This window comes from Falco rusticolus, chromosome 4, assembly GCF_015220075.1.
Source record: "Falco rusticolus isolate bFalRus1 chromosome 4, bFalRus1.pri, whole genome shotgun sequence".
Taxonomy (NCBI): Eukaryota; Metazoa; Chordata; class Aves; order Falconiformes; family Falconidae; genus Falco; species Falco rusticolus.
Genome location: NC_051190.1, coordinates 78368569 through 78381403, shown reverse-complemented (window position 1 = coordinate 78381403; position 12835 = coordinate 78368569). Strand labels below are relative to the sequence as shown.

The window sequence follows — 12835 nt, the reverse complement described above, 5'->3', positions numbered from 1 at the left end:
TAACCTGGAAAAAAGCATCTTGTGTCTGCTGCATCTTACTGATTTACCTAGATTTAAAGTACACTCCAAAGAAAACGCCAGGGTTTTCTGTGGATGCCCTTGTAAAAGACAGTAACAGAGATCTAACATATCAAAGTAAGTCAAACAACACGTTCAGGAATTAGCCAGTCTCCCACATACTCATCAGGTTTTTTCTCACCCAGTCCCCGCCATAACCACAGCTTCTCTCCTTGTAAGGAGAAAGACAAACATGGTAATATATTCTGAACATTCGAAGTTAATAAATAGCCTTGTCATAAATGTGTAGAAGAAAATTATTAAAACTGGAGGTTTTAGTAGAGAACAACCTAAGTTTCTCCCATTTCTCTTAAACCAGTGTGCTTAAAGTCAGGCATATAATTGACTGTTTCCATGGATCAGGAGGATTGTGCTCAGCTCTCCTACTCTGGGTTATTAAACCACCAGTGATTCAGTAAGAGGGGCATTGTTTGGGCTGGGTTTGAAGGAGGTCTCTATAAGGTGGTTAGTTTAGACACTAAAACCACCAGGGAGTTCATTGACAAAATAGGTTTTCATGGGAAAATAGTGACATGCTGAAACAAAAAAATCATTGAAATGTACCTTGTTGGAAAAATGTTTCAGAGGAGAACTTGCTTTAGTTCAGCGTGGAATTGCTTCATACAAGCTTTAGCAGAAAAGCACCAATTCCTTCTCAATTTATTTTGCTCGGTACTTGCTCTGATTCCAGCTTCAATGTCTTCTATTTTTATATTCATGTTCAATAGTTTACCTTTCTATACTGCAGAGAGCTCTTCCTTTTTTCACTGTGAGGTGTTTCACACATAAAAACATACTTTACTGTGTTCTTTCTTTTCTCCTTATTGTATAACACACTAACAGAAATCTGATTTATCTCATCTCAGGACTTGCATAGACAGAGATCTCTACAGAGTTAGAGTCATGACTGTCTAGACCTTTGGTTCTGATCTGTTTGCAGTTTTCTTCTATATTCATTTTCATCAGTAACCACAAAGCTATTACATATTTTAATGTGAGGGCATAAGGAACTTGTTGCTTTCTTTTATCTTTGTACTTTTTTTTGCTGCATCTATGAAGGCTCTTTTCTCTATTCTTGTGGAAAATAGAAGAACTTCTGCCATCTCTGTATGGCTTTATGGTGTCAGAAGACTGTTTCCTTCCTGGCTTTAACAGACATTTCTGATGTGTTTTCAGAATCTAATACTTGGGATATGTCTTTGTTAATTCTATGGGTATGTGGGGTTATTTATAAAAGCACAATTTTCATTCTAAACAGAAATGTTTCAGCAATCAAATGCATCTGATGATACATGAAAAAATATACAGATTACATACTATTTTTTCTGTTCCTTAAAAATGATAAAGGTTGTTGAAAGTATGCTCAGTGTGTACATGCATATACATCTATCTATCTATCTCTATATAGATACTGAGTTTTGAATGGTATGTTGGCACTGCTATTCATATATATCAATATATATCAAAAGCATGTTTTAGAAGTGCAGAGAGCTCAGTTTCATCATGGAAGTTTTCCAGTGGAAGAACACGATCCACTAACACACACTGTCAAAGGCATGTTTGTAATGTAAGGATGTGGAATTTAGGGATGTAGGAAAGTAACGTGTGCTCTGGCTATGGAAGGTCTTTGGCTTTGAAACTGAAACCATAATGATGTGGTGGAACAAACTCAGCTGATGTTGTTTCTACAGCATTCCACAAGTTGTGTAGATGCAGTCTTCTCATTTAAATTTTCTTCCTTTAACAATCGCTTTTTAAAATTATGATTGGTTTTATATATTTATTAGGTTCAACTTCTTTCTGAACAACTTTGGCAGTTGTCTTGCTCCTGTAGTACCTGTTTCCTCCATATGCTAATGCTTGTTGAGTTTCTATCTATCTCTTCTGTCCTATCTCTTCAAAGCCACATCAAGCTTCATTCTTTTTGGCCACTCTTCATCAGGTTAAAGCTACTATACTCCTGCATTTATACTATCATTATCACTGCAAGTATTTTATTTATATATATATATATATACACACACACACACATAGAGCTCAGTCTGCGTATGGTAAGAATGGAATGTCAAAAATGAGATGGTTTTAGAGTAAATTTATGTTGATAGTTACAGTCACAGGTCTTCTTTTTTATGCTTGGTTTCCTTTCAAAACCACGGTCTAGACATTCTCAGATCTGCACTCAGTTCACAGAATGATATTTTTACATAGAATTCTCCTTATTGATCAGTAATCTAGGAGGATGTTAGGGGCAGGGATCCAAGGGTCTGCATTTTTACATGCATACCACTTTGTTTTTTATGATAGGACTGATAGTCAAGTTTGAATTTAATTATGTACATGGATTGAACTGGCAAAGCAGTAAATATTTTTAAATTAATACAGCATACTTCTTGGTTTTTACTAAATGTTCAGTTATGGTATCTGTGATAAATCCTTCTAATGTTGATTGATTGCATAAGTAGAGGAAGCAGAATTTTGATTCTGCAGTTCATGTTTTAAAGGATAAAACTCACATGTGTGTGCCTGTGAGAAATGTCAACTGTACAAGTATGAGTTTTTTTAGAACAGTAGGTCTCATTCGGTTTTCATTGCCTGAACACCATCCTAACAGTGTCAAATGGGCTGTAACAAATGGCAGCAATAAATCTGTAGTTTTGTCAGAGCTGACATTTATTATTAGTGAAGGACCATTGGAATACACAGCATATTCAAATTCTGACTCATATATATGTGTTCTGCAGATCTGCAAAGATGTTTTCAGGAAGCTGTATGACGACCCTAGTCAAGCAGAATAGTCAGTCCCAGTGCTGGACAGCAAGCATTTAAGCAAGCTGGTGCACTGTTTCACTATGTTTAAAAGCCATTTGCATTAATAACCTGTAGTGTTTCACTGTGTGTTCCTACAACAGTGCAAAATAAATTGCCTTGAACATCCCACTGCCTTAGGAATTTGCAGGAATTTTTTTTTTCCCCCTACTGAATCAGTTATCTAATTTGGTGCATCACAGTTTCTTTTCCAGTCTCCAGCATCTACGTAACAGTATCTGAGTTCTTGCTGCTGTAAGAGGAGAGAGGGAGAGGGAAAGGGGAGAAGTTCTGCGTACAGATGCAAGAGGCTGCCAGTTAGCAGGTCAGTGATAGGTAGCCCCCATGAAAAGCAGAGCATTCTAGCTCCTCAAGTTTGAGCTAGTGGACCAAGAGGGTCCCACAGGTCAGGGCTGTAAAGTGCTCCAGGGGAGATGTGAGCGGTGGAGTGTAGTAGGTGCCTTTGCCTAGCACGGGGCAAGACCACAATGCACCCATGTGCAAGGGAAGCTCCCATCTCAGCAGGAGCTCAGTCAAATGTGGAATTTGGACAGGAAAAACCATCCATGGACTATGACTCATAGTATATTGCCTCTTCTAGGAGCTGCATTTCAGTGGCTTAACTCCTGGTGAACTCCCAGCTCATGGGAGTCAGGAGCCTTGAGTACAAGAGAAGGCTGACTTGGCTGTGCACTCTGCAGCTGCTGCTCTGCCTGCAGAAATCCCTAAGCCCCTATCCAACACAGCAGGAATGGTCAGTGGTCAGTCCTTCTGCATTTGCGTGCCTTTGGTGAAGGTTGGAGTCTTGATAAATTTGGAAACATTTTTGTATTTCTCTGTCCATCATGAGCAATATAACCCCTTTAGGCCCATTTGTGGGCAGCTATACAAGTATTAGTAAAAGATGCTTTAGTGAGACAGTCTGAGAGCTCTGGACTGAAAAATAAAACTAACTAACCTTCTGCTTGCATCTCATAGGCTAGGGTTGGTACAGGTGATGACTACTCCTGATCTCATTGACATTCTCTGGTTTTGGTATCTGCACCAGGCACTGCTGTTATGTGAATTATGTCTGTAATGTGAATTATAGTGAAGCGTTTATGTACCCAGGTATATAATCACCTCTAGCTGTGTTTAAGATGTATATAGCAGTTGATCTGAAAAAAATATTTGTGTTACTCTACTAAATAAAGTAGGAAAGTTTCTGGAAGCCAGATGCTGTGAAGGATTTTCTGCACATATTTTATAACGGCCATATTTTATGACATGTTTTATGCCCACACTGCTAGCATGAACATGCTTTGCAACTCTGTGTGCATGCCACAGAGCATCTGTAACAATCATTGTAAACAAACTTAAACTTTGTAGCTGGACTGATACTTTTGAAGCCTCAGCAGAAAGATGTTCTGCTCTCTGCATCTTGAAAAGTAGAGATGTCTTTTTATTTACTTAAGATCAGAAAAACGAAGTCAGCCCTGCAGAGATTCTGGGTGTGTATTTCTAGAGAACTTTTATGTTGGACCTCATTTTACTGCTTGTAGACTGGATGGATAATTGAGCCTCAGTGAGATTGCTTTTGTCCTTCATCTGTTTCGGTGAAATGACAATATTTCATTTAATCAGGAGTAAATTCTTCATGATTTACTTTCAAATGGCTTCATGTGTGTTTTGAATCGTACCCATGTGCTTCTTTCTCCAGCTTCAGACCACTTCTGTAGTGAAAATTCTTTGCTTCATTGCATAATACAAATATCTGGCTTTCTCTATAATGCAGAATGTTACAAAGTTAATAGATACAGCACAGATTTTACTTTAATTTTCAGTTAAACTTACTTACCATGTTCTGTTCAGGGAGAAAAAGGAAATAGAGGTTTTCCTGGACTGAAGGGATCAATAGGAATTGGCCTTCCTGGACCAAAGGTAAATCCTGGCTTTGCGGTAAAGAAAAAAGGTAATTTTTTCTTCCTTAGTTATTTGTGACAGTTCTTTGAAGATAAATAGAAGGCAGAGGCTTTGCCTTGTATAGCTAGCAAGGTAAGTGCCTACTATGTGTTGTCAGCTTTGAAGCCTGTGAAAATCCTAATGGTCATTGGGGACCAGACTCTGAAGCAGGATCTAGAATGAGGTCATACCTGTTAGCAGGAGAATAGTATTAGTCAAATTATGTATTCATTTATCTTGTATTCAGTTATCTTAGACATTTTCAGGTATTACAAAACATTTCTTTTGCCAGGCTTTGGGAAAAAAAAAAAAAAAAGAATTGGTTTTTGACTAATATCTTTTAAGGGGGTTGTTTTATTTAATTTGTGTGGGATGTTCTTACAACAATTGAAGCCCAAGCTTCAGTCTTTCTTTACTGAACAGCTTCCTTGTTGATATAAAAATTTTAAGAATTTCCTACAAGTACTTATTCCTATCTAACAAATTTTGCACAAAGAAAATTTAAATACTTTGGCTATTAGTGATTTTCAGATGTGCAGCTTCTGATGGGAGCAGCCTAACCAAAGGAAACCAAGGCTCATGGTCAGTGTGGGTGATGTGCAGACCAACTATATGCATACACAAGTGAGAAAGAAAGTGTGCCCAGGCAGAATGTGTGTTGATGTAAATGCGTGATGTGGTACACCACCTTTAATTCACAGCATACGCCTGGGCCAGCTGGGCAGCCCTCTGCAATAATGACAACACAGCTGAAATACTGAATTTATTGTGAAGGCTCTGTCTGGAAAGCCTGAGCAAAAAACCATAACAGTCTTCATGGGAGAGCAGAGGTGATCAGGCTCCCTAACTTTAAGCTACCCAAACAAAAGTTCAGCCCCCTCTGCAGTCACCTGAAGCAGGCAGTACCCATTCAGAACCCCAGGTATTTGTTGCCTGCACTAACCATGTTCATGGTGCTATGGTCTATGCTAGCTCACATTATTATATAGCACTTTCTCAGACTTCTGTATTATTCAAGCTACTGCAGCTTGGAGTTTTTCTACAGTAGCGAGTATCAAGCTCTTTCACACAGATTCAAATTTCTGCCTCCTAATTCTGTTTTCTCTCAGATGCCAAATGCTACATACTATAATAATAACAGCAGTATTTTCACTGTTCTTTATATTCATCTTGTATCTTGACTAATCTTTGTGACCCAGGGTAAATCTCTTCAAATACTCACAATGTTTCTGATTGCTATTAATATAGCAGACTTGTCACACATGAAAAGGAATGATTTAGTTCAGTAGGAATTTTATGTAAGTGCCAAATACCTAAGAGATCAGCTTTTAGTGTATTTGTGTGTAAGAGAGTAGCAGTACCACTGCAGTCAGTAGATCATATTTGCTCTCCCTTATGCCGACATTAATTCCAATGAGGTTAGATGCAATTTTGGACAAGTAATGGAAAGTAATACCTTGCTGAATATTTTGATTTTGTGAAATGGTATAGAAACTTTCTTCCAAGAGCTCACTTAGTGGAGCCTGGTTTTCTTAACACTGTGGAGGATCTGTGTACCATTTTCAGCTTTATACCAGTTCGAATCAGGTCAGAATCAGACTGAGAGAGTCAAAAGGTTTCCTTAAAATTGACAGCAATCACCACGGCGAATGCTGTAGCACAGGCAGTATCTGTGTGATTCCATTGGCTGGGTTATGACGAACAATATTAAAATGGACAGTAATCTAGATAAATGTCTAAGCTTTAAAGTTTCAAGTGAAATGTAAGGTGGTCAGTAATTTCCAGAGAGAAGTAAAAAACTGTCCTGCACAATCTCCTTCTGGAAGAAGTATCTAATTTAGAACTGAATCTTTTGATAGTATGTTTCATACCTGCATTTTATGTGAAAATATCTCTTGAAATACCATAATGTTGAACCATTTATCTTTTTGGAAATCAAAAGGTCTAGTCACTTGAGGAAAAAAATGCAGAATTTCTTTTAAATGTGAAACTATGTGTTTTCCAAGCATGCCTTTTCCTTTGTTCTTTGCAAGCTCCCAGTTTTTCATATGAGTTCTATACAAAGCTGGTGTGACTTTCAGTACCTCGGCTGATCTGAGGCAGTTACGTCTCTCCATAGGTCTGAATTAACATCTACTATAAATACTGGTTCAGAGTCCAAGAAAATCAAAGAAGAGTAAAAAATCATATACTGTTGACATTTGCATAAAGATGTCTTTAGCCCTCACTCCTGAATTAAGGTCATTTTTCATAGAAATATCTTAAAGATCTTCTTACTGCCCATCTTACTTTCTCTGAGAGCCTGCTTTCAGATACATTCATAACACATTCAAAATAAACCATACACACACACACATACAAAAAAAAAAAAAACCCACAACCAAAAAAAACCCCAAAACACCAGCAGAAAATATATCTTAAAAACTCATTGAACCGTAACTCCAGCTCTGTCAACAAAACTGGAGTTACTGACTGTTTAATATGGTTGTTTTAAACTAGGGAGACTATGGAGATAAAGGTGATCCAGGGAGCAAAGGTGCCAAAGGAGAGATTGGAGACCCAGGACCCCCAGGACCAAAGGTAAAACACATTTTCTTATTACTTAATTTTGCACAATAGAAATTAGACAAATTTGGCTTTTGTTAATTATCATACTCTACATGTTTTCAGGGAATTTGGGGAAGAAAGGGTGAACCTGGTCTTTCGGTAAGTACATGAATGAGTTACTTTAAAACATAGGAGTTTATTTTGGGAAAATATTTAAAGGTTATGTGAGTGACGTTATACAAGGTAGTTTATGGGGCATTGCATTGCTTGCATTTTTAAAAATAAATAAATAAATAAATAATTTCAGCATTCTTAAAACTAGAACACACAGCAAATTAATTAATACTCCTTTTCAGAGAGAAGAAGTTATCAGACTTATCAACGAAATATGTGGTAAGCATTCCAGTATGGAAAAGAATTAGTTCTAATAAAACACACTGAATGTATATTGACTGAATGGATCTGTCCTCTGCCTGTTCATGTGTAAGGATATCATTAATGTGAAAACAATGCTCACTGTGTTGCCAGAGCTATACTGGAAGTAATTTGGTCCAGCTCTGTTTCTATGTATCAGTATCAGTAACTATAAATGAATTCATTAACTGAGCTTTAACTGACTTCAAATCTGATATATGAATTCAATTCATTTTTATGAAGGTGGCTTCTCACAAAATGTCTAAAATGGTTATTCTTCTAGGTTGTGGTATCAGATGTAGAGTAACACCTCTGGAACTAGTATTTGTCATTGACAGTTCAGAAAGTGTTGGACCAGAAAACTTCAATATTATCAAAACCTTTATGAAAACAGTCATTGACAAGGTACTGGCCAACAATGCTACGACCCGCATTGGCGTTATCAACTTCAGCCACAAAGTGGAGTTGGTGTCTTCTCTGAAGCAATACACAACCAAAGAGTACCTGAAATCAGCTGTTGATAAAATGCCCTACTTAGGAGAAGGCACGTACACAGCTTCTGCTATGCAAGAAGCCATTCAGTTATTTCAGGCAGCACGCCCGGCAGTAAGAAAAGTGGCCGTTGTAGTAACAGATGGACAAGCAGACACTCGTGATAAAGTACAACTGAATGCTGTAGTAAGAGAGGCCCACGCTACAAATATTGAGATATTTGTCATTGGGATTGTTCAAAGGACTGATCCTCATTATGATGATTTTCTGAAAGAAATGAAGCTCATTGCAACAGACCCTGATGAAGAGCATGTTTACCAGATAGATGACTTCATGACACTTTCAGGTAAAAGAAACTATTTTAGTAAGAGGAAACCTGAAATAAGCATGTAAAAGAGTTTGGCTTTTCCCATAGCAAGGCAAGGCAGCCTGCTGAATGGAAGCTTGCGTGTCCCTTTTGGATGTGGCTCTTTCTTCTGTTTCTCTTCCTCTCTGTTTCTTCTGTTTCTCTTCCTCTTTGGCCACATGAAACTTTTGCCAATTTTTTACCTCTTGCAGTAACAATAAACCACAATGAACATCAGTTTTCTGAGCTGAGGCCTTCTTCGGGGCTCGCCTCTCTTGTGAGAGCTTGCATCAGCCTTCCCTTGCAGTCCTTTTTGCTTGGCCATGGTTTCATCCCAGAGCGGCACAGATTTCCTTCCTCCTTGACACAACACCTCTGTCTGTCTCACTCTATTTCATGTGGCTCTTGTCAGTCTTGGAGTCGCTCCACCATCTCTGACAAGCACTTTTTCAGGATTTTTTTCTGAAAGCCGTAGGTAAACCTGTGCTTTCATCCTGATTCTAGTGGAAAAGTGGTGGAGCAACACACAAGGGAACGGGTTCTTATAGTACCTTGTATATTTCAAACTGTGGCTTGAAAAAATCCTGTGGCCACATCTGGAATCAGGAGAAAATCCAGAGGAAATCTATAATGAACCATTAGAAAAAAAGGACATTGATCTAGACTAACCACAGACTAGCCTTATAAAGTGTATTTCTGAGCCTAAACTTATTTTGCTGTACTGAGCCCATGGATGGATTTAGGTCTGGATTTAAGGCATTAACAATGAGAAAAGAGTCCAAGCTAAGGTTCTGGTCCCAGGCTGGATTCAACTTCGGGCTCTCACCCAGGTTCCAGCATTCAGTGTAAAATTGTTCCCAGTCACTGATTTTTTTTGTGCAGTAAGTAGAATGTGTCACCCAGTTTTTCTTGTTCCTTCTTATATGTAAATTCTTTCTTTCACTCTGTTTTTTTTCCTTCACTTTTGAGATATGACTTCTGCTTAAAAAGGGACTTGGTATTTTTATCCATTTCTTCTTAAAAGAACAAAAGGCCCTTAAAACCAAATAATTCAGAGAGTGCATTACTTTGTTACTTCTCATTTGCTTTTTGACGTCTTCTAAAGATTTAGCATTAATATTGCACTAAAACCTTGTGGTCTTTAGGTCATTAGGTCTTTTCTTGATTACCCTGAATAAATTTAATCATTTTCTGAATCTTTTCAGCTCTTGAAAATAAACTGATCACAAAAATCTGTGACAATATGTCTGAAGTCTACACCAGAAAAGATGATGTTTTATCTCCAAGTCCGGAATCTGAAATTGCTAGCGAAGATACTAATAGCCAGTTACCTAAAAAGACTGCTTCAGAGGTTTATATGCTCCCTACAGAAGGAATTGGTTACCCAGTAAGTAATTAAATAGTAGTTCTCAAATGTTTTTAAAAGATGTGTGTCTTTATTTGAAATCAAATAGTCTTTATTTCACCATTCACCAGTCTTTCATATGCAAATAACATGTCATTTGGCTGGACCAAAAGATTTGAACAAAACTTTTAACATTAGAGTGAACTTAAGTAATGAGAACAGAAACTTACAGAAGAGGTAATACTGTTTCTTAGTTGCAATAAATGTGAACAGTTGTCATATTTTTTGTAGTTCTTCATCTTAGAAGTGAGTTAGAAACCTTACAGATAGGTCTCTGTTGAGGCAGATGCATAGTGTATAAGGCATTTATTTATTTATATGCAAGCTGATTGTTAGTGCAAGGAGTTTTGTCATGATCACACACTTTCCAGGTGTTACTAAGACTTTGGTATTGTTTTACTTTCCACATTGGGCTGTACATCTGGGAGTCCTCATTCATGTTACTTTTCGTACTCCCAACTTTAAATTCCTTTTGCCCCACATCGGGGTTCTGCCCTCCAACATGGTGCTGCAGCACAGATGGAACAGGTGGAGTTTAAATGCAATATGTAAATATTTTCTGCAGGTCTGTATCACCTCAGTTCCCTATTAGGTCTTTGGTATTTTTCAGCTACTGTCTTAATATTGTAGTAGGATATTTGTCTCTCTTACGGTATATCAGCACTAACCCTCTAGCGTGTTTTTATTGCTTTGCCTAAAAATAGCTGCTGATAAAAATTGAGTGTTGCTTGCCCCATAACCTGTTGAATAAACTGCTGACACATTTGGTGTATAAACCTCTGTAGCTGCATGGAATAGATACAGTGGACCACGGTACTGATATTTAAATATTCAGTGATTTGAATACAGATTGGAGCTAATTGAATATTGGTGACTTACTGTGGAGGAGTCAATGGAGTAGTCAATCCTTTGGTTTATGTAATATCATTCATAATTAAATAGTTCACTTCAAAAGTCAGTTTAATTTCTTTGACTAAGAGCTCCCTCAGTAGGTGTGATTGATTTAGGTTTGGGGCTTGTAATACCTCCAGACAGATGTGTGTCTGACAGTGAGGGTCAATTTTGACATTCTGTGGCAATAAGAAAAATAAATGTAAACTTGGACTTAGAGATGCTGGCTTTATAAAGTATGTGATAAGAATCACAGATAGGATTAGTTCTAAGGGATTAGGTGCTCATGCACTCGGTTCTGGCTGGCCATGGTTATAGCTAAATCTTCGAAACTGTTGATTTACTATCAGAAATAAATACAGCCTTTTTGTAGACCTGGAGAAGAAATGTAATATGCAAAGGATATGATGAATTGTCTGCAGATTTACGTTTCACCTAGACTTCAATTTTCAACGTCCTGGTGACTGAAGAGTTTTCTTAAACTGACTGAGTGTGTCAGTAGTGGCCTGTAAATAGGAAGATACTGGATAATATCAAATTCCTTCCTGTTCTCAGTAGGTATCAACGTGTGGGATTATTGTGGTCATTTGTACTATACTATACTAAGATCCTTGTGAATCTTCTTGAATACACTAAAACACTGGAGAGGCAAATTTTTATATAATAGTCTTAATCTGAAGAGCAGGGTTAGCTTCTTAACACTTCAATCAAGGTAAACTCTAAAATTCTTACGATTAGCAATTAGATGTTAGAAACAGGAAAATGAGTGATTTGTCACTTTGCTTGATACAGGCAAGGACACATCTATAAGACAATATTATTAATAGCATGTAGTTCCCATAACACAAGTTTTGGGAATGCTTCCCCATCTAAAAGATCTTTAGAGAAGCATAACGTGTATGTGTTTTTCTATCAATAACAAGTACCCTGTTCCTCCTGCCTGCCATTTTCCATTTCTTGAGATTTAAGATGTCAGATCTTTCCCACTGAGTGTATTAGATGTGAAGAAGCACTGATTTACCACAGAGTTCCTTCCATTTTTTATTTTATTTATATTACAGACTAAGTGGTGACTGAAATTTTGGTTCAATTGAATGAATTCAGCTTCATGGCTAAATCAAAGGCATTACTTTGCCTTTTCATTCAGCTCTCAGTGTCAGAAAATTATGGTTACATACTGAGTAATCACTAGAAGGAGGTCCAAACCCACCTGCTGTTAATGGTATTTTTTCACACTGTATTTAGCACAAGTTTCCTACATAATTATCTCTTTTTTTTTTCTTGTAGTATCTAAGCCCAGACATAATTTTAAGATTTTGACTCCTTTTGCAGCTTAGTCCACCACAGACCAGATACACTGAGCCACTGCCATCTGCTCAGGATCACACTGTGGCAAGCCCTGCTCACAGAGAATCGAGATATCCCCCACTTTATGACATATCTGAAATCAGACCTCAGAGCCCACTTGCCAATCCTGTGTTCAATGTAACTGCTACTGAAGATCACCACCTAACTGTGTTGCAAACACAGGTAGCAACAACCCAAAAAGGTAAGTAATAAATACTGCCCTCAGATATTGGGTAGCAAGCCTGCACAAAAAAAAAAATAAAAAAATGAGCAAACCCCACTCCCTCCCCCAGTATAGGTACTAGAGTTTATCACCTTGTGTTTTTCTGGGTGCTGTGTCTACAGGCATCACACACAGCAAGAACCAGATTTTCAAACCTAGATGACAAACAACCCTTGCATACCCATTATGTGCTTAGGTGTTTAAATAGCAGCTTGGTTCTTACATCAGGATTTAGGCAGTTATTTCAAACTGATCCTGTATTTGTTTAGGCCTGTTCAGGTAACTCATAAATTGAAATGGAATTTGGCTACAAACTTGAGAGGTATATGTGCTCCCAGGCGCTACAAGAAAGAGAAAAAAAAAGGGT

At 37.7% G+C, this 12835-nt stretch overlaps 1 protein-coding gene across 2 annotated transcripts in view; it reads left to right on the top strand.

Moving 5' to 3' along the window:
* Positions 1-12835, top strand: part of COL28A1 (collagen type XXVIII alpha 1 chain) — an 84433-nt gene that overhangs the window by 69432 nt on the left and 2166 nt on the right. For both annotated transcript variants that reach the window (XM_037386514.1, XM_037386515.1), the window contains 7 exons: positions 4714-4782; positions 7303-7383; positions 7474-7509; positions 7707-7743; positions 8048-8602; positions 9808-9989; positions 12231-12447. In XM_037386514.1, coding sequence (XP_037242411.1) covers positions 4714-4782; positions 7303-7383; positions 7474-7509; positions 7707-7743; positions 8048-8602; positions 9808-9989; positions 12231-12447 — 1177 coding nt within the window. The remainder of the gene's footprint in view (positions 1-4713; positions 4783-7302; positions 7384-7473; positions 7510-7706; positions 7744-8047; positions 8603-9807; positions 9990-12230; positions 12448-12835) is intronic.